Below are 18,905 nucleotides of genomic sequence, written 5' to 3' on the forward strand. Positions count from 1 at the left end.
TTGCAATAGTAGTCCAAAGGAATGTGACCAAAATATTTTTACATCAGGCGTTTATTAATATTGGACATCAGTTTAAAAGACCCAGGTATAAATACTCCATACAAATAGGTTTGTAATTATTAGGCTACAACGCATTCTAGAAGTATATAATGTATTAGTTTGGGTATTTTTTTCTACAAATAATCCCGATTTATTATTTACTTTTTTGTATATATATATATATATATATGTATACATATACATATACATATACATATATATATACATATACATATATATATATATATAGGTCAGTCAGCGTTGGGGTCAACTGCATCTCATGTTATTAATACAAAATCAAAGTCTTTCAGGTGTTGTTCTCCCTTAAAAACATTAGCAGCTCAACTGGTAAATTCCAACCAGCCTCATACTTATCCATCATATGCAGGCATAATGCAGACAAATGATCTTGCCGACATGCCATTGGCAAAGAAAAAAAGTAATATTGCCTTCTTAATACTGCCAGCTACTACAAATTCATGTTTTCTTTCCATTCATATAATAATTGAAGCACAAACTGCAGTTTGTAGCAATAGGCAAAACAACTATGATAAAATAGAGGTATCCATTTTAAACTGGCTATTTCATTTCCATTATTGTTTCACTATTCTATAAGAGTTATTCGTTTAAAAAAAAAAATCAAATAAAGACAAACTGGTTTATGGACAGCTCTGGTGTTGCTTGTCCCAAGAGATGACAAGAGATGAGTGTTACGGTAGAGAAGATAGAAAACGAAAAAAATAAAAGAAGGCATTTTTTGTTTTTTGACAATTGACAATTGACAATTTTTGACAATTCATCGTCCGCAGTGGTCCACACACCAGCAGTATTTCAGATCAGATCCTAGTTTTTATTATGGATCTGAAGCAGCAGCAGCGACGGTGGTGGTGGTGGTGGTGTTGTTCCCTGAGAGGGTGGGGCTAGTGTCGGGGGGGGTCAGGGGGTCAAGGTCAAGGTCAGGAGGACATCCTCTCGTAGAACAGAAGGTAGGCCTGCGAGCCCTGGGCCTTGCTCTCGGTCACCGGCTGCACGCTGCTGTCGCTGGCGTGGTACCAGGTTCCTCTCGGGGGCTGCAGCGGCTCGGCTGGAGGAGGAGAGAGACAGGAGCCCGGTTACTGTCCGACTCACATGGACGACTGAATTCCCCATTCCATTCACGTTGTCCTGCAGAGCCTCGCTTACACTACAACACATCGGCACACGATCAAACTCTCAATTCAGATTATATACAATGAAAGCTTTTTATTCTAGTACTGTCCTGTACTTGCTGCTGTGGCACTTAAATGTGTCCTGCATAGGACAAATTAAGTACCGAGTTATCTTAACATTCCAACCGTTCAGGTAGGCATTATAAAGAGTATGAATACAGTTTATAGTGTCTCCAGATTGAAGCCTGGATAACCGTGTGTTTGGGGGGGGTCAAGAGGACAGTAACGGGGGTCTTACCCGATGCTGGGAGTCCGTTTTTGGAGAGGCTGTCGGGCCGGGCCTTGACGTACGCCGTGTAGTGACCGGACCGCATGGTGCCGCTGTGTTCCACGATACCATACAGGCTGTACAGCACTTTGGACTCCCCCTCCGGAACATTCTGGTGGAGGGAGGTCAGACGGGTTAGGAGGTGTTGGGACTCCCAGCCGAATGGGTCTGGGTTCAAGACCCCACAGTCCACCACCTGCAGGCATTCTTGAGCAAGAGCCCCCAACCCGCGCCTTGACGACATGTATCTTAACACATATGTGCACAGTAATTCATTATCGGACAGACGGAGTCTGTTAGAACGAATAGCAAACTGTTCAGCACTGTTATTCATTTGGAGTTTGAACTATTCTATTGGACCCAGCCTGTCGAATGTGACTTCTCAGAAACATGACGCACTATTTGGCGCCGGGCAACGTGTTGACATCAATGTTCCGCCTCCATGTTTACCTTGCATGTTGCAGTGCAGTACGGAGCCAGGTCCAGCACCTGGGGGAACTGGACGTGTCGGTTGACCTTGCAGACGCTGTAGCCCACCTGGACACACCGTCAGATGGTAGGTTAGTCACTTTCATTGTCACACAGTGCTTGGTTCTCATAAAGAAAGCGCGACAGTGCTTGGTTCTCATAAAGGAGGTGCTACAGTGCTTGGTTCTAATAAAGGAGGTGCGACAGTGCTTGGTTCTCATAAAGGAGGTGCGACAGTGCTTGGTTCTCATAAAGGAGGTGCGACAGTGCTTGGTTCTCATAAAGGAGGTGCGACAGTGCTTGGTTCTAATAAAGGAGGTGCGACAGTGCTTGGCTCTAATAAAGGAGGTGCGACAGTACTTGGTTCTCATAAAGGAGGTGCGACAGTACTTGGTTCCCATAAAGGAGGTGCTACAGTACTTGGTTCTCATAAAGGAGGTGCGACAGTACTTGGTTCCCATAAAGGAGATGCTACAGTGCTCCTGAAGCTGTCCTACCTGCTGGAACCTCTTGAGATGCAGTGTGAGGACGGGAGGAGGAGTGGAGATCAACATCTGCTTCAGACCGTCCGTGTAGACCTTCTTCTGGGAGCCTACGCAAGGTAAGAAGAAGGTGAACCTCCAAACCGGAACAATCCGGTTAAAGCATTTGGATGGCATTTACAATGCAGGTGCACAGTCAGGCACACACACAATGTGCCGGACACTTGACAAACTAACAAGATCAAAACAGCTATAACACACACACACACACACACAGGCGCACGCGCGCACACACACACTACGTTACGGATGTAACAAGTAAGCGGCCTTTATTCACCTTGTCGCCGGGTGCAGGCGACACACAGCAGACTGTTGGTTTGGGTCAGGTGCTCCACCTCGGTGAAGTGGTAGAGGGACGACAGGACCGAGCACTCTTGCCTCTCCGGCCCCACCCGCCTCGCCAGCGTCTCAAAAGCCAGCGCCGGGTCCTGGTTGACCACCGTGTACTCCTTAGCCCCTCCCACGGCACCGGGCTCCGCCCCTACGCCGTCCTCCTCCCCGTCCAGGAAGGCGTCGTTCAGAGACAAGCTTTCCATTCCCTCAGCTATGTCCTCGTCCTCGTCCTCTTCGTCCTCCTCCTCCTCCTCATCTACATCAATGTTGTCGGACATCTTTGATTCTTCCCGGGCGCCGTTCTCTGCCATGGCGGTACAACAGTTGCCGTCTGCGACCGACTCCTCTCCTGGAGCTACTCCCGGGGCGGCCGGAGCCACTTCCTGGTCAGCCGGGGTTACCTCCTGTTCGGCTACAGCCCCTTCCTGTTTAGCTGCAACCCCTTCCTGTTTGGCAGCAACAACCTCCTGGTTGGTGGCGTCCATTTCCAGGTTGGCTGCAACCACTTCCTGGTTGGTGGCATCCATTTCCAGGTTGGCTGCAACCACTTCCTGGTTGGTGGCATCCATTTCCAGGTTGGCTGCAACCACTTCCTGGTTGGTGGCAGCCATTTCCTGGTTGGACGTAACCACTTCCTGTTTGGGCGCAAACACTTCCTGGTTGGTCAAGGCCACTTCCTGGTCGGTCAAGGCCACTTCCTGGTCGGTCAAGGCCACTTCCTGCTGCTCTTCGCCATTTTGTGCGACGGACGTTTCTTGGGAGGCGACGGGGGTCTGATCGTTCCGCGCCGTGTCTTCCCGAGCTCCTTCCTCACACTTGGTCTCGCTGCTCGGGATGGCGGGGTCTTCCTGCAAGCTCTGGTCCACACTGCCAGACACGGGACCGTCCAGTGTGGGCTTCCCCTCCTGCTTCTGCTGTCGCCGTTGACTCTGGTTGTACAGGGGGAAGGAACGAATGTCAGCTGCCCTCTGGTAATCTTGGTCTCAGTGGCACACAATGCTGGCTAAATGTATGTGTCGAAAGTAGTACACCCAAACTATGGATGCATTTTGGACGCATACATTTGGGCGTGCGTCGAGTATTTTGCCAAAACTACACACACAAAACCAGCATTCCAATGTTTCCGTCTACTTTACTTGGGAGAGTCTCTGACGTAATCCCAGCTTTTGGTTGATGAAAAACATCATAATGTGGGCACAGATGGTTAAAACACATTTAAAATGTATCCACATTAGTGTGGCCATGGCCTTAGTAACAGGCCCCAAGACAAACGTGACCGGAGGGGGCCGTGCCAGCCTACCTTGGCTTGTTTCTTGGCCTGCTTCTTGGCCTTCTTCTGCTGGTACTTGCTGCCGGTACCGGAGAGTCCGTCATCGCTGGTGTCGTCCAGAGCCGGGCTGGCCCGGCCCTCCGGGCTCGAGTCCCGCGCCTTGGGGACCGCCTTCTTCTGGCTCTTTTTCCTGTACGCCTGCAAAAATGCATTTATATCCATGTATATAAAGTAGGGCTGTCAAGCGATTAAAATATTGAATCACGATTAATCGCATTAATCGCATGCCATAGTTAACTCACGATTAATCTTTTTTTTTTTTTCTATGCTAAATATCCCTTGAATTTTTTGTCCCATAAATTTTTCTAATTTTAATGCTCTTATCAACATGGAGAAGTGCATCGGCTTGCCTTGTACAAATGTTTTTTTATTGATAACAACATTGGCATATACTGATCAAAACAGGACGGTACAAAAAAAAAGCCTATAATGCAATTTAACGATGAACATACAAAGATATGCCTTGAAAATAGCAGTCAGGCGACTGCTTCTTTGTTTTGAGCCCAAAAAAAAGTTTTTTTTTTTTTTTTTTTTATAATTTGCGTTAATCGCGCGTTAAAAAAATCAACGCCGTTAAAATTGGTTTGCGTGAACGACGTTAATAACGCGTTTAACTGACAGCTCTAATATAAAGCCAAATTAACAAAGACCATAGATAAATGTAATAAAAAAATCAAAATCTAAAATTCATTCACTATGATCAACTCAATACAACTGAATAGCTCCATCCACTTGCTGACACATTTGGTTGATCTATTTTGTTGAAATACTGCCATCTAGTGATCGTTAAAAAGTAAGAACAGTGTTATCAATTCAGATCAGCATAAAACATAATCTAGAAACTGCAAGCATTGCGACGTGGCTGGCACTTTATATATCTGGGCAATAGGTCACAGCTACTTAAAAGCCCACACATGCATTATAGTGTTGGTACAATTTGAACTTGAAGCTCATAAATTAAATTCCTAACACCACAGAATCCTGCCGGGTTTGTTACCTCATCAGCAACGGGGAGCGAAAGATCCAGAAACATTTCTGTTACTAGTGACACCTGTTAGAAAAACACACAACAAAGCATCCGCTTAAGAATTAAGTCATTGTATTTTAATAGGTCACGTTTTGCCACAAATACTCGTGTTGCTACTACTCAGTGTTGCTCAATATTTTCTGTACAAGTATCAACGTTACTAGTTGGACTACATTTCTGAGTAGTGCAGTCTCTGTATTCTAAATCAAACAGCATTTTCAGCACTTTCATTGATCAAGTTGCATGGGTAGCTTCCACACAAGCTACATTTCCCCAAGCACAGCAGAGCTTTCTGCTGCAGTCTGAAATACCCACGTACACTGGAAGCTTCATTAAATGTAGAGTCACTGGTAGCTTAGCCACACTTTCAACTAGCTTGCCCAACAGTGCTCAAACTACTACGTACCGTTTTGCACTGCTGACACATGACAGTGCTGGTGAGTTCGCCGCCAAACACCTGATCCACAAAGTTTTTAGGGAATCCATTTTTCTCATACTCTGGAATCAGATGAATTCGAAAGTCACAACACAACAAAAATGTCTTCACCGCACACAACAAATAGTGATTCATCTAGACATCCAATTAGTTTGAAGAGGTTTACCTTTAATGGTGATTTTGGACTGGTCTGCATCTATGCTTTTCCCCGACTTTTTTAAGTTATCCGATATTCCAGTAGTCACTCTCTGTGGAAAAAACACAAAATATTCAGACTAACAGAGCTGCCAACTCTCAGGGATTTAACACAAATGACCCTCTTCACACATCCTCACACCACAACTCCTATTTCTCATTCAAATGACACGCTATTACGCTAACTTCTTATTAATATAATCCTCTTTTATAATCATATGATGCTGGCCCAAGACTCGGTTCGAACCATGCAGAGTTCTTTGAAATCTGACATGGTTTGTGGAGAGATGTGTCTTATAGGAGGAGGAGGAGGAGGAGGAGGAGGAGGAGGAGGAGGAGGAGGAGGAGGAGGAGGAGGAGGAGAAGGAGGAGGAGGAGGAGGAGGAGAAGGAGGAGGAGAAGAAGGAGGAGGTACCTTTGTCTCCTCAGCCCTCATCCCGTCCAGCAGGTAGCGAAGGAGCTCCTGGCTGTCCTGCTGCTGGAAGCCCTTGAAGCGAGCCGCCCTGGGAGAGAGACGTCCCGGGACCACAGTCAGACCCCATGGACATGGACTCATTTTCATACGATAGTAATGTTCTTCCGTTTATTTTTATTATTTTCTTTCACCCAGAGAATGTATTTTCTTCAATAGAATTCCGAATTTCCCATCCGCGATTTATACCGTTTTGTCTATATTTTTTAAAGGGGACACTTCATACCACCAGGTTTGAGTGTTGACTAGCCATTAGAATCCGTATTCCAAAATGTGCAGCATTGTGACATCACAGATGTCCACCTATGACACGCCCACCTGTGATGTCACAATGCTGCACATTATTAAACCTGCTTTTAATAGCTAATCACACTCACACCTGGTGGTATGATGTGTCCCCTTTAACGAGTTAATGTCAGATTTTGATATGTTTTGTAATGGCTAATAATACATGCCACCTGATGCTACAAGATGGCCTTTATAAAACACATCCAACCCCTTTCAAGCACTACTGTTTTCGCAGTGAGCACAAGCTTTCAGTTCGTCTCCACTCACTTCTTGCAGACTTGTGAAAAGAGTTCCCTAGGTGTGACCACGCCCTTCTTGCACTCCGTGATCTCGTTGAGCAGGTGGGACATAGCCAGGGTGAGGGAGCCAGGGGTTTCCAGATGCACCTCCATAGGGGCCTGCAGTGAAAAAACAATATTGCAAAAAATCTCTGTATGGCCTGACTTAAAGTGTAGTGAGGGAGTTTAGCACCCATCCGAAAGTTTATTGCGTCACACCCAAAACTACCTGGAGGCATCCTTGAGCAAGAGACTCCAAACCAATAACCCATCCTGTTCTACAGTGAGTCCAGTGTCTAATCTAATGTCTTGTCCAGTGAAGGATGGACCCACCAGATTGGAGGAGGCTGTAGGAGTGATCTTCAGGCTGCTCTTGTTCTCTGTCAGCTGGTTGAGAACCCCCCTCAGCAGCTGGGTCTGGGAGAGGTTCTGGAGAGGACAACCACCGCGTACCCATCATGAAACATTACAGACAAAATCCTTTTGCCTTCACTAACAGCGGCAGCGAGGGTTACCCTAGTGGTGAACCCATTATTTCAGAAAAAAATACTTTATTTATTATCTTTCCCTAATCTCCCATCAAGCAATAATAAAGGTACATCCTATTAAGATTTTATTAAGATAATTACGTCTCTCGACACTGATTTCAAAAGGTAGATCAGACTATACAGACAATATAGAATATACATTCTGACCTGAATGACAGCGTTAAAGAAGCACGTGTTGCCTAGGTTACTGAGGCCTTTAACTGCGACGGCGTTGGTCTCGGCTGGGCTCGACTTGGACGACTTCCCCGCGTTCTCCTTAGAGCTTCTCTTTACGTTCTCCTTGTTCTCCTCCTTCACATGGATCTCCTTCTCAGAACTGGCCTCTACCTTGGTCTCTATGGGGAGGGCAGGAGGGAGAACATAACTTTGTTTGGTTGAATAAGACGTTCTGGAGATGTTTTTATTCACATTGACTATTATAGTATCGAAGGTCCCTCAAATTGAGACATACTATGCAGGAGCGTGACAAACAGAGTGGTGGTGCGGAGTGGTAAGAAGTAGGGGCAGTATTGAGACAACCTTTTCTCTATACTGTATATGTACACACGACTACGTACGTACGCATCCATAATATTATAATACAGACACAGGTCTGGGTGACTCACTCCGCTGTGGAGTCTTCCACTTGGGGTCCGACTGCGCTTGCTTCTGAATGCTGGTCACCAGCTGAGCCAGCTGCCCTGTTTTAGAGTAGTGGACCTCGTCGTCACAGATGTAACACCTGCAAACAAACACACTGTTTACTTAGCATCATGTGATGGAGCCCATTACGGATGCATAAAGGACCACATTACACTTAAATAAATAACCATTCATTCAGTGATAAGTGTTGATCTTTATCACGTGGAAGTTTGTTGTTGATATAAATGGAAATTGAGGGTTGAGAACCTTCTCAACCGGTCTCTGAAAAATGAACAAGAAAACGTAAAAACAGGACGCAGGGAAGACGCCTCGTCTTCCCTGCGTCCTGTTTTTACGTTTTCTTGTTCATTTTTCAGAGACCAGTTGAGAAGGTTCTCAACTGGTCCGATGCCCTGACCTTTAGTTTAAACCTTTTGAAGAGCTGAACGTAACCTTCAGCGAGGGGCTCTGCGGGCTAAGCCGGTGAAATATAGACCCATGCGCAGAAGCATAATTGGTCCTTTATGACAGTAATGTGCTTTAGCGTTCCCTCACCACACGACCCAGGCGTCCATGCTGAGCACCAGGAAGTGGGGGTCCGAGCGCGGGGTCTCGTAATGTTTGAGCGCGTGCTGGTTTTCCGACATTCGACCACAACCCTGGGGCGCGGGGGGGGCAGATAGGGAAGATGTTGAACAGTTAGTCACAAAAGACAGTACTTAGAACTCTGGTCAAAGGTAAGCCAGAATAAACACGGCTAACTTGTGGATGTTTGTTGCACTACCCCAAATAAGATAGTTCAACTAACATTGTGTTTTCGATTCCTTTGCATTAGGAATAGGAATCAAAAATATGACGTACATAAGGGAGTGCAATGCACTCTATATAATCGTTATGAAACTTGGTTGTGCAGCAGTTTTTTGTTATTTTCTGATAACAATATTGATTGTATACCTTGTTGGTTTTCAACCTCAATTGTAAGTCACTTTCAATAAAAGCATCTACTGTATGACAGACTGTCTGAATGTAAATCAAATTCTTGTTCTCACCCTGTGTCCACATTTCAAGCACATCCACACTGCGGGTGGGTCCGGTGGGTCTTCTGTGGGCTCCTGTGGTTCCGTTGTATGCTCAGTACAGCCTTGACAAGCGTTCCAGTCAATGTCCGCACTGGGCTTCTTCATAAAACTGCTATCAATCCCCTTGCGAATGTGACTGCATGATGGAGCTGTGCATCAAGGTACAGACATCGTTAAGCCATAAGGCGGAACCTAGTATCCATCTATATGGTTGACATGCCAACCATACTGATGTGTACATCAGGATGAAGGTGGTACTTGGTATTTACCTGTCAATTCAATGTCCTCGTCCTCCTCACGGGAGGCTCGGTCTTTAACACGTTTCTTCCCCATTTCCACCTTAAGAAAATGTAACAGATTGGAAGAAGAAGGAAACACAATGATTTTCACATAAAAACGAAACTGATTCATGTAAATGTGCCAAAGGGCTTTTCCTCCGGGCTGACATCTTTAAAATAAAACGATCGTAACTAACTAAGTATAAGTTATAACTGTTACGTTACTTCCCGAATTCTCATTCATTCTGATGATAATCCTGGGGATGTTTGCTCAGATTTCACAGCTGGCAGCAGGTCTCCCTCATCCTACAATCTGGAATAACTCGTTCAACTACTCCAACAATTCAACATGTACATCTAGCCAAATTTCCGACGAAACAGTGAGGGGAGACGAGGAATAAAAGGAAGATGACAAAAGGATACCTTTAGTTGTTATCGAGAGAAAAGAACCGGTGAGCATGTGAAGGCTGCTGGATCTACCGCTCTGTGTGCGACTCTCGGACTGCTTCGCACATCCGCCGTGACGATTTCCGGTGTGATGTCCAGTGTGTTCCGTCGAAAACAGTCCGGATGGACTGATGTTCGGTTATCGTTACTTTTCTTCGATTTTGACCACATTCCTTAGTGTTAAGTTGAAGTTTAAAAACAAATAATAATAATGATAATAATAATGTAATAATGTAATTAAAGAGGCATCTAAATACAGCACAACAAAAGGAAACAATCCGGCTGGAAATCTAGACAATGATCCGGGTGGAAATATGAACTATGCGAAAGGTTCCCAACAAACGTGGAACATTTCCACACGTTTTTGCTACCGTTACGATAATAGAGGCAAATGAACGATTTCCATATTTCTTTGCAGGACAAAATTAGCGTTATGAATTAGTAGTACAGTAAGTTGTATTTAAGAAATGCATAACAAGATAATATCTTTCAGTGTTTAAATAAGTGGGTAGTAATAGTTAGTTGGACTGCAAAACCCCAAAGTCCACTTCAACGGTCGCCCAATGTCTCAGTTGGAGTGGGCTGAGTCCCAACTCGCAGAGATAGAGTTGCTGTCGAGCATGTATCCGACAGAGAGCGAGTTTGAGATCACAGATCAGGTGGCTCTAGCGGAGCTGCGGGAGTCCGTGGAGAGTCCATGCAGCGACGCTCCTCCTCATCACTCCAGACCCCAGTTCCTCTTGAGACAGCAAGTAGACACCTCCTGCAACGGTGGGGTAAATAATATACGACCGACATCATCGTATTGGTTTAACAGTCTCCTCTGTGTCTGACGGTTGATGATTGAAGTTGCTTATTTGCCTTTTACTTAGGTTGACCTCACGTTGTCTTGCACTTTTCCATTCGATTATCCTAAAGTATTGCCAGAAATGAATGTGCGGTAAGTAAATCAATTATAATTATTAACTTATCATAAGGTCTAAAGGGGGGCGGGGGGAGGCTGGTACCTGATATCTATCTAAAATATACATTTACTGTCAATTTTTGGAACAAGGTATTTGCTATATTAATAAGTAGTAACTAGATAACAGATGATGAATTATATGTCATTAGAATGTCCAGAGACATTCTAATGTCTGTTTTTGTGGTACTGCTGTCCAGGTGTACAGATCTGAACCGGGCCCAACAAACGCGTCTCCAAGCGGACCTTACAGTCTACCTGCGGGAGAACTGCAGAGGGGAGGTGTGTGTCCTGACGGCCGTGGAGTGGCTGAAGGACAACGCCCAGCACTACGTCGACCCCACCTCCCCGGACTCTTCTGCGGCGGCGGTGACCGGGGGGGCGGAGGTGTTCAGCCGACTGTGGATCTACAGCCACCACATCTACAACAAGAACAAGAGGAAAAACATCCTGGAGTGGTCCAAGGAGTTGGGTCTCTCTGGGTTCAGCATGCCCGGGAAACCGGGCGTTGTCTGCGTGGAGGGACCGCACGGCGCCTGCGAGGAGTTCTGGTCAAGGTGTGTGTGTGTGTGTGTGTGTGTGTGTGTGTGTGTGTGTTAGGCATAAGACATTTGGGGTTCGAACCTGGGTTGAACCGTAACTATCAACGTTGACAAGCATGTCTCCACGTTGACCAACCTGTCTCCACGGTAACATGAAGCTTCCTGCGCTCCACAGGCTCAAGGTTCTGACCTGGAAGAAGATCATGATCCGCCACCGCGAAGACGTGACCTTGGAGGAGGGGCGGGGCCAGGCGGATGACGAGGGGGGCGTGGCCTCTCTGCGTAAGTTTAGCGGGTTCGAGGAGGCATCCTTCGATCCCCACGGCAACCGCGGGAACCACATGGACCTTGGCTTGCTCTACCAGTTCCTTAGCGAGAGGGGCTGCTGCGAGGTCTTCCAGATGTACTTTGGGGTCGAGGGTCGGTGAGACCGAAGAGGAGGACTGTTTTTTTCGTGAGTGATGCTTGAGGAAATTCTTAGGTGTGTGATAAAAAATGCTGCTAAATGACATTTTGTTTTATGTGGGGTTTAGAACATTTGTCTCATCATCTCATCGTCATCCGCTTATCCGGGGTCGGGTCGCGGGGGGAGCAGCTCAAGCAGGGGGCCCCAGACTTCCCTTTCCCGGGCCACATTGACCAGCTCTGACGGGGGGATCCCGAGGCGTTCCCAGGCCAGTGTTGAGATATAATCTCTCCACCTAGTCCTGGGTCTTCCCCGAGGTCTCCTCCCCACTGGACGTGCCTGAAACACCTCCCAAGGAAGGCGCCCAGTGGGCATCCTTACCAGATGCCCGAACCACCTCAGCTGACTCCTTTCTAAGTAAAGGAGCAGCGGCTCTAATCCGAGTTCCTCACGAACATTTGTGTTCGTTTTAAATAATTCTGATATTGTCTGGCCCTGATTCATTGAAGGAATCCTGCGTTTAACTTTGATTATTAATTAGATCCCCATGGGATCCCAATAGTAAATGTAATAGTTCATATAATTATATAATTAGTGCTGAGGGTAATAGCTCTTGGGCAACCTCTATTGTTAACGGATTGAGTCATTAACAATAAGACTTATGACACAAGACATATTTCTTCAGAGACTGAACATCGAAATACTTTTGGTCTCAAGCATTTCTATCAATATGTAAAGTATATTGTGAAATAAAAATATTTATATATGTGAACTGTTTTGATAGACATTCCTTTATTTTCGTGCTTTTCTGAATTTTTATTTAATTTGCCGCCTTTGAGGTGCCAGGATCCTATAAATCTCGAAGCATGAGATCCATAATTCTGGATAATCGATCCTGCTGTAAATTATAAACCAGAATGAATCCTCTTTTTTTCTTTTTTTTTGAACTGCCATTAGATGGCAGTAGATCCCCGTCAAACATTGCACGGTGTAATTTGGCATGAAGTCGCACAAGCAGCATAGCCGAACTATGTTGCAAAAAGTTGTCCTATTTCTTGTTTTGAAATTAAAGTATATTTTACTAAGATGTAACTTATTTTGAACTAAATTAGTTTAGAAAATAAATATCAATAAATTCTTATTTATGTAAAAATAAGGCAAAACGACTTTTTCACTGAAGCCAAAGTCAAAGATCAAGTTATGCTTGTGGGAATTCAAAATATTGATTCTCTGGGATTCACCCACTACATCTCCCCACACAATAGTTACCGCTTGAGAAAATGGTGGCCGCACTTTCTTTTTTTTCTATTCGACCGAATGAATTAACCTCTTTCTCCAACGACTTAATTTGACAGTGTAAGAAAGACCTCAAATGACTGAGGGAAAATGGAGTTACAACAACGCCCCGAAGCCACGTAGAAGTAGTTAGGTTGCGTTATCCGCCTAAGAAACATATTTTGTTTAACTTTATTTTCTTTTTAATAAAAAAGTCTATACAACAAACCATTGCGCAAGTTTAAATCCACCCAACCACATACGCGACTACAGCCAACAGGTAATTTCGGACCCTATTCGGACAAGCTATAACTGTTATGTTACAAGCCAGGATCTGGCCGTTCCGAGACTGCCCTCGTCCTCTGCTACCACATCCGTTTCTCAGATCAAGGGGTCGGTTGGGAGGAATGGCCCCCGAGGGGACCCTCTCCTGTCCCCGCTGATCACAGGACTCCGTCCCCGCCGTCCTTATCGCCGGACAGCCGGGAGCGTCTCAGGAAGAGGTTGTGGCCAGGTCTTCTTCCAACAGATTTCATCCATGTTTTGTGAGGGCCAGACCGGCACTTATTCCCAACGACAGCTTGTCGTAATTCTGTTAGATTCCCAATGAGGACGCCGACCAGATGAGAAAATAAAACAGGTTTAACTTGGGAAATATTAGCCTAAAACCCTAAACACACAGTGATCATTATTATTACTTTGCTTGATAATAATGATGACGAAAATGAACGTTGCCTCGCCATGACTAAACTTCCCCTACTTGATATATCACAACAGTAATTGACCAGTCACAGCAGCAGTAAAATATGTTTGTCCCACCAAAAAAACAACAACGCAGGCGTCGAGATTGTAGCTCAACACAGGTGCGTGGGAATGGAGCAGAATGTGTTGAACCCATTTAATAGTATTCACACTCTGGGTATGAATCATTATGTTATTTATGAAAAAAAAAGATCAAACTGAAGGACATTATGCTATACATCATCCTCCAATCAGCCAATGCAACATTCACATTTGAACATTTATCAAAAGGAAAATGTCATGATAGTATTGCTAACAACGGCTCTGATAGACAGTTTATTCTGGGTGGAAGTTTCCATGGTTACGCCCCATCATGAACTCTGGGTTCTAGTTATCAATGTAGCATCCCATTGTCGACTTTGGGTTGACTTTATCAAGGTAATGCCCAATCAACAGCTCTGGTTTGACCTTACCATGGTGATGCCCAAGCAACAGCACTGGAGTGACGTTACCATGGTAACACCCTATCGTGGATCAGGGTTGACGTTAACAAGGCGTTGTCCCATCAAAAGCTCTGAGTTGACATTACCAAGGGATCACATTAGATTGGACTCCGGGTTGACGTTACCATGGTTATGCCCTATCAACAACCATCGTACCCCCCTATGGTTGACTGTTGGTTGACATTACCATGGTAACATCAGGCAGGAGAAAACAAGGGAGCAATACAGTCAATTCTTAAACCGTAACCTCAACGTGATGGTGGAAATGCAATGCACGCCTTACAGTAGAAAGTCACTTTTATGACACAAGATTAATGTTTACACATTTTCTACTTATCATCACATCGCCAATGCTAGTTCACACAGCACGTGCTACCAAACCATGATGTATTTTTTTTTTTGAGTCGATTTAACATGAAAAAAACCCATTTACAGTACATGGATTAAGTGTGCCTTGATTCAGAAGTCCTTTTCTGATTCATTTTGTAAAAGCCCTTTTTACTATTTGAAACTTTATTCACACTTGACTTGATAGCATTTTTCTTGCTTGTTATTTCACACAATTATCTTATTCTGTATGTGTATTGAAGTGGTGATGCATATAATTGAATTAGTCTTGAACGTCATGGCAACGCTTCATCCTATCTGCCGAGTTGGCGCTCATTCGGAAGTCTAAGCCAATAGGAAATATGTGTGTGTGTGTTGTTGTCTTCAGCGATTTGAAGGAGCCAGCACACATGGTCTTGAACACCAGGGACTTTGGAAACTTTGACTTACGCTTCGCTTGCATTTAATAAATCGGCGTTATGCAACACACACACATTTACATTAGGTGTTGCTCTTGTTGTGTTGTATCATTTTGAAGAATATTAGGAATATATTATACCGTGGAAAACAGCACTTTGTAGCCTTGAGGAGAAATTATCTTAGAGGTTCTCTATTAATACGAGGCTGAAAATGTGAGTGTCACAGCAGAAAGGACGGGGGTAGAATTCAAACAAGAATAAAACTACCAAAGATATTCAGAAAATATGTCTACATACACTACTTGAATCTGGGTTATACACACACTTGCATTATGTTCTCTCAACCATTGTACTGGTTTAACTTTCATTTTTAGGAATATATTAAATCAGAAAAAAACACAGGGTAGCCTAGTTATAAATATCTTTGGGGTTCAAAATATGGGAATATGCTAAATCTTAAATCACATGTCTCCCCCCTGAGTGATGTTAACAGTAGATAGAATACAATTATAAAAATGTGGCAAGTTATAACCTCTTTTTTTTTACTCAAATATAATAAATTCAGAAGTCATTCATTCAAGTGAGTACATCATTAGCGATTATTACTACTGCTAAGATAAGAGGTACTTTATTAATCCCATACGCAGAAACCATTGTTTCCCAGCATAAGGTGCAGGACTGTTATTAAAAGAGATAACTTCAAAAAATATATCTACACCTTACTCCCTGCTACTAAAACCCCTTGCGCAGTGTGTTGAACTCGTATACATCCATGCGTTAATATGTACGTTTAACATATGAATTGTCCCATCCCATTAGTTTGTGCTGGCGGCTGTCAGGCCCGCATTGATTTAAGCAGGAGGGCACAACACAGTCAAACAGCAGCGATGGAACTCCATCTCACAGTTAATTCACTACGTGTCACATTACCATTTTCAATTTTGCCAAAGTAAACCAGATAATCAAAGCAATTAAAAACACAATCGCTTGTTTTCCAAAGTGGGATGTAAGAACGCGTGGCCTCAGAGGTCTTTAGGATTCCTCCCGTTCCCTCCCCGTGACCCTCCAAGGTCAACGCTTGTATGTCTGCTGGTCCCATGAATACTAAATATGACTGAATTAAACATCTCCCCTCTCTCTCTCTCTCTCGCTCTCGCGCTCTCTCCCTCTCCTCGCTACTATTTAATCAGTTGTCTTACCTGTCTGTCTGTTGTAGTCCCAGAGCCCTCCTCCCAACTCCCCCTTTCCTCCACACACACTGTCTGGCGTTGTAGAGACGACCTGGAAGTACCCCCTGCCAACCTCTCCCCCCCGTTCTCTCACTCCCTCATCGACCTCTCCCATCTTCCTCCCTCCCCCAGCTCCCTTTCCCTCCCCCCCTCTCCCTCTCCTTCCTCTCCTCCCTCTCCCCTCTCTCCCTCCCCGCCATCTCCCTCTCCCCCCTCTCCCTCTCCCCCCTCTCCCTCCCCACCGTCTCTCTCTCCCCCCTCTCCCTCCCCACCGTCTCTCTCCCCCCTCTCCCTCCCCACCGTCTCCCTCTCCCCCCTCTCCCTCTTCCCCCTCTCCCCCCTCTCCCTCTCCCTCTCCCCCCTCTCCCTCCCCACCGTCTCTCTCTCCCTCCCCACCGTCTCTCTCTCCCTCCCCACCGTCTCCCTCTCCCCACCGTCTCTCTCTCCCCCCTCTCCCTCCCCACCGTCTCCCTCTCCCCCCTCTCCCCCCTCTCCCTCTCTCCCTCTCCCCCCCCCCCCGTGTTTGTACGAGTTTGGTAACAATGATTGCATCAGGACTCTACGTTGTCCCCTCTCGACGCATTCTTCAGAGTCTGATGCATCTCCACAAAACAAAACAGCTCCCAACAGTACGTCCTTCAGACCCCCCTCACGAGACCTTGACCTTGGACTCAGCTCTGGACAAGGAAGGTAACCCATCGTCCGCTGAGGGAGGGATCCTTCTTCTGGGTTCTTTCTCAATGTTTCCTCACCTCTGGGTTTTGGGGGAGTTTTTTTCTTTGAGGGCTACGGCCCGGGTAAGGAGGTATGGTCGCACAATGTGGTGTCTGTGAAACACTTTGAGACTGTAGCTTTGATGACTTCGGATGAGATATGATAACGACCTACTCTACAAACCAAAGTTAGACAATTCGGGGACTGAACCAAAGGAAACGAAAGTTCAGGTGTCATTGGTCAACGGTTGTGTTCGTTACACAACGTGTCTGTCAGCTTCTGATAAGGCATGCGTGTCCTCGACTTCCTGTGGTTGTTTCTCTCGCAGGGTTGTTGTTTTATTGGAGCACACCCTCCTAGCCACGAATATCTCTTGCTTTAATTAAGTCTCCAGAGAGGCAGGGAAGCATCGGCAAATGCTCCAATTCAAACAGATGGCGCGCTATTTTCTGCCTGCTTTATGCTACAGGTGCTTCGTCTTTCCCCAGAAGACTACCCCAAGACAATTCTTACCTCTCCTCTCTCCTGGGCATACGCTGCACCAACAGCCCGCCAAACAATGCAGGTATGTTTATTTTAATTAGATCTAAAAATACAATATGGAATAAATCAAAAGGCAGTCGGAGGCAGAGCCGGGGCGGGTATATCCCAGGCTGTGCTGTAGTGAAGCGCCATACCGGCTGGATCGGATGTATGGCATCGCCGCGGCGTTTGTGTGTGCGTTAGCCACACCGCGCTCATCAATCGCGGGCCGTGCAAGGCAGTGCGGCCCCCACTGGAAAGCCTTCATGCAGCAAACAAGGCGCCGCCGAGGAGGCGAGTGGACACATTCATCCACACTAATGGTGCGACGAGGACTCCGGCTGGCTGGGGACGGGAGGGGGGGCGGCGGTGGGAACGGGGACCCGGGGCTCGTGTTCTCTGTTCCACATCGTTTGAGTCCCCCGGAACGTTCGCCAGCCGCCTGTCAGAACCGGAGGCGTAGGAGATCCGTTTGATGCTCATCAAATATGATTAGGCGGAACACAGCTCCCGCTAATGTCCTACAGCGCCCGCTTCCAGGAGACGCCCGCGTGGGGCTGCAACGACAAGCCCGCGACTTAACAGCCCCCCGCTGCTGGGTTCTATAATGATCTTCCCCCTCTGCGTCTGCCGCTGTGGGCGGACGGCGGCGTCGCCGTTGCCCAGACGAGGGGCGGAGTGGGTTGGGGGAGAATGAATTGGGAGGATGGATTAGAAAGGATGGATGTTGCATGGGTGTGTGGGTGGATGGGTTTGTGTGGCCCGATGGATGGATGGATGGATGGATGGATGGATGGATGGATGGATGGATGGATGCATGGATGGATGAGGGAGGGAGGGATAGATGGAGGGTTATGAGAGGGGACGATGAGGGATACATTGATGGAGGAATGATTAATTTTTAGGGGGTATTGTATTAAGTTGTCCGATATTGTTTTCAGAGATGTCCGGCAATGCAATTGTGACTGTCAACTTGTCCCCTTTTTTTAAAGTAACTCTACTGAAGTTAACATACCACTATTATTTCTCCCAGGGTTCGGTAGGAATGAGCTGTCAATCAAAGCCAAACACATTTAGAAAAACAGTGCAACCCTTGGCCCCTGAAAGCAGCACAAACAACAGATGCGGTCCAAACATTCACAAAGAAAACAAGGATCCTGGAAAATTGGAAATTCAATCTTCCACTGCCTCCGCTTTGCACTTCATCGTTTGGGAGCGAGAGGAGAGAGCCTCCGACATGTCCTACAAGGCATGTAATATGAATGATAAGGAAATAGCACTAAAACCTCAACAAAGTCCTTTGGCACCAATCTGGATGGAGGACGCAAATTACTGCCATTGGACAAAGTGCTTATAGTAAATCCCTGTTTGGCAGGCTAATTTTACGAGCTATGCTACAGTTGCAGCGA

The 18,905-nt window shown here is 45.9% G+C and overlaps 2 protein-coding genes across 2 annotated transcripts; one reads left to right on the forward strand and one right to left on the reverse strand.

Annotated features, from left to right (window-relative positions):
* Positions 1 to 26: 26 nt before the first annotated feature.
* Positions 27 to 10,147, reverse strand: usp16 (ubiquitin specific peptidase 16). Its single transcript, XM_056610551.1, has 18 exons — positions 9,834 to 10,147; positions 9,402 to 9,471; positions 9,103 to 9,281; positions 8,609 to 8,712; positions 8,038 to 8,153; positions 7,580 to 7,767; positions 7,218 to 7,313; positions 6,874 to 7,004; positions 6,262 to 6,349; positions 5,818 to 5,899; positions 5,622 to 5,713; positions 5,186 to 5,239; positions 4,159 to 4,326; positions 2,803 to 3,787; positions 2,481 to 2,575; positions 1,966 to 2,052; positions 1,486 to 1,627; positions 27 to 1,123 (listed from the first exon to the last, which is right to left on the reverse strand). Exons 2-18 carry the CDS (start codon positions 9,463 to 9,465, stop codon positions 996 to 998), a joined length of 2,799 nt encoding a protein of 932 aa, XP_056466526.1. The 5' UTR covers positions 9,466 to 9,471; positions 9,834 to 10,147; the 3' UTR covers positions 27 to 995.
* Positions 10,048 to 12,530, forward strand: rwdd2b (RWD domain containing 2B). Its single transcript, XM_056610562.1, has 4 exons — positions 10,048 to 10,633; positions 10,730 to 10,797; positions 11,019 to 11,375; positions 11,536 to 12,530. Exons 1-4 carry the CDS (start codon positions 10,421 to 10,423, stop codon positions 11,786 to 11,788), a joined length of 891 nt encoding a protein of 296 aa, XP_056466537.1. The 5' UTR covers positions 10,048 to 10,420; the 3' UTR covers positions 11,789 to 12,530.
* The last annotated feature ends 6,375 nt before the right edge of the window (positions 12,531 to 18,905 follow it).

Source organism: Gadus chalcogrammus, chromosome 16 (assembly GCF_026213295.1).
Source record: "Gadus chalcogrammus isolate NIFS_2021 chromosome 16, NIFS_Gcha_1.0, whole genome shotgun sequence".
NCBI classification, from domain to species: Eukaryota; Metazoa; Chordata; class Actinopteri; order Gadiformes; family Gadidae; genus Gadus; species Gadus chalcogrammus.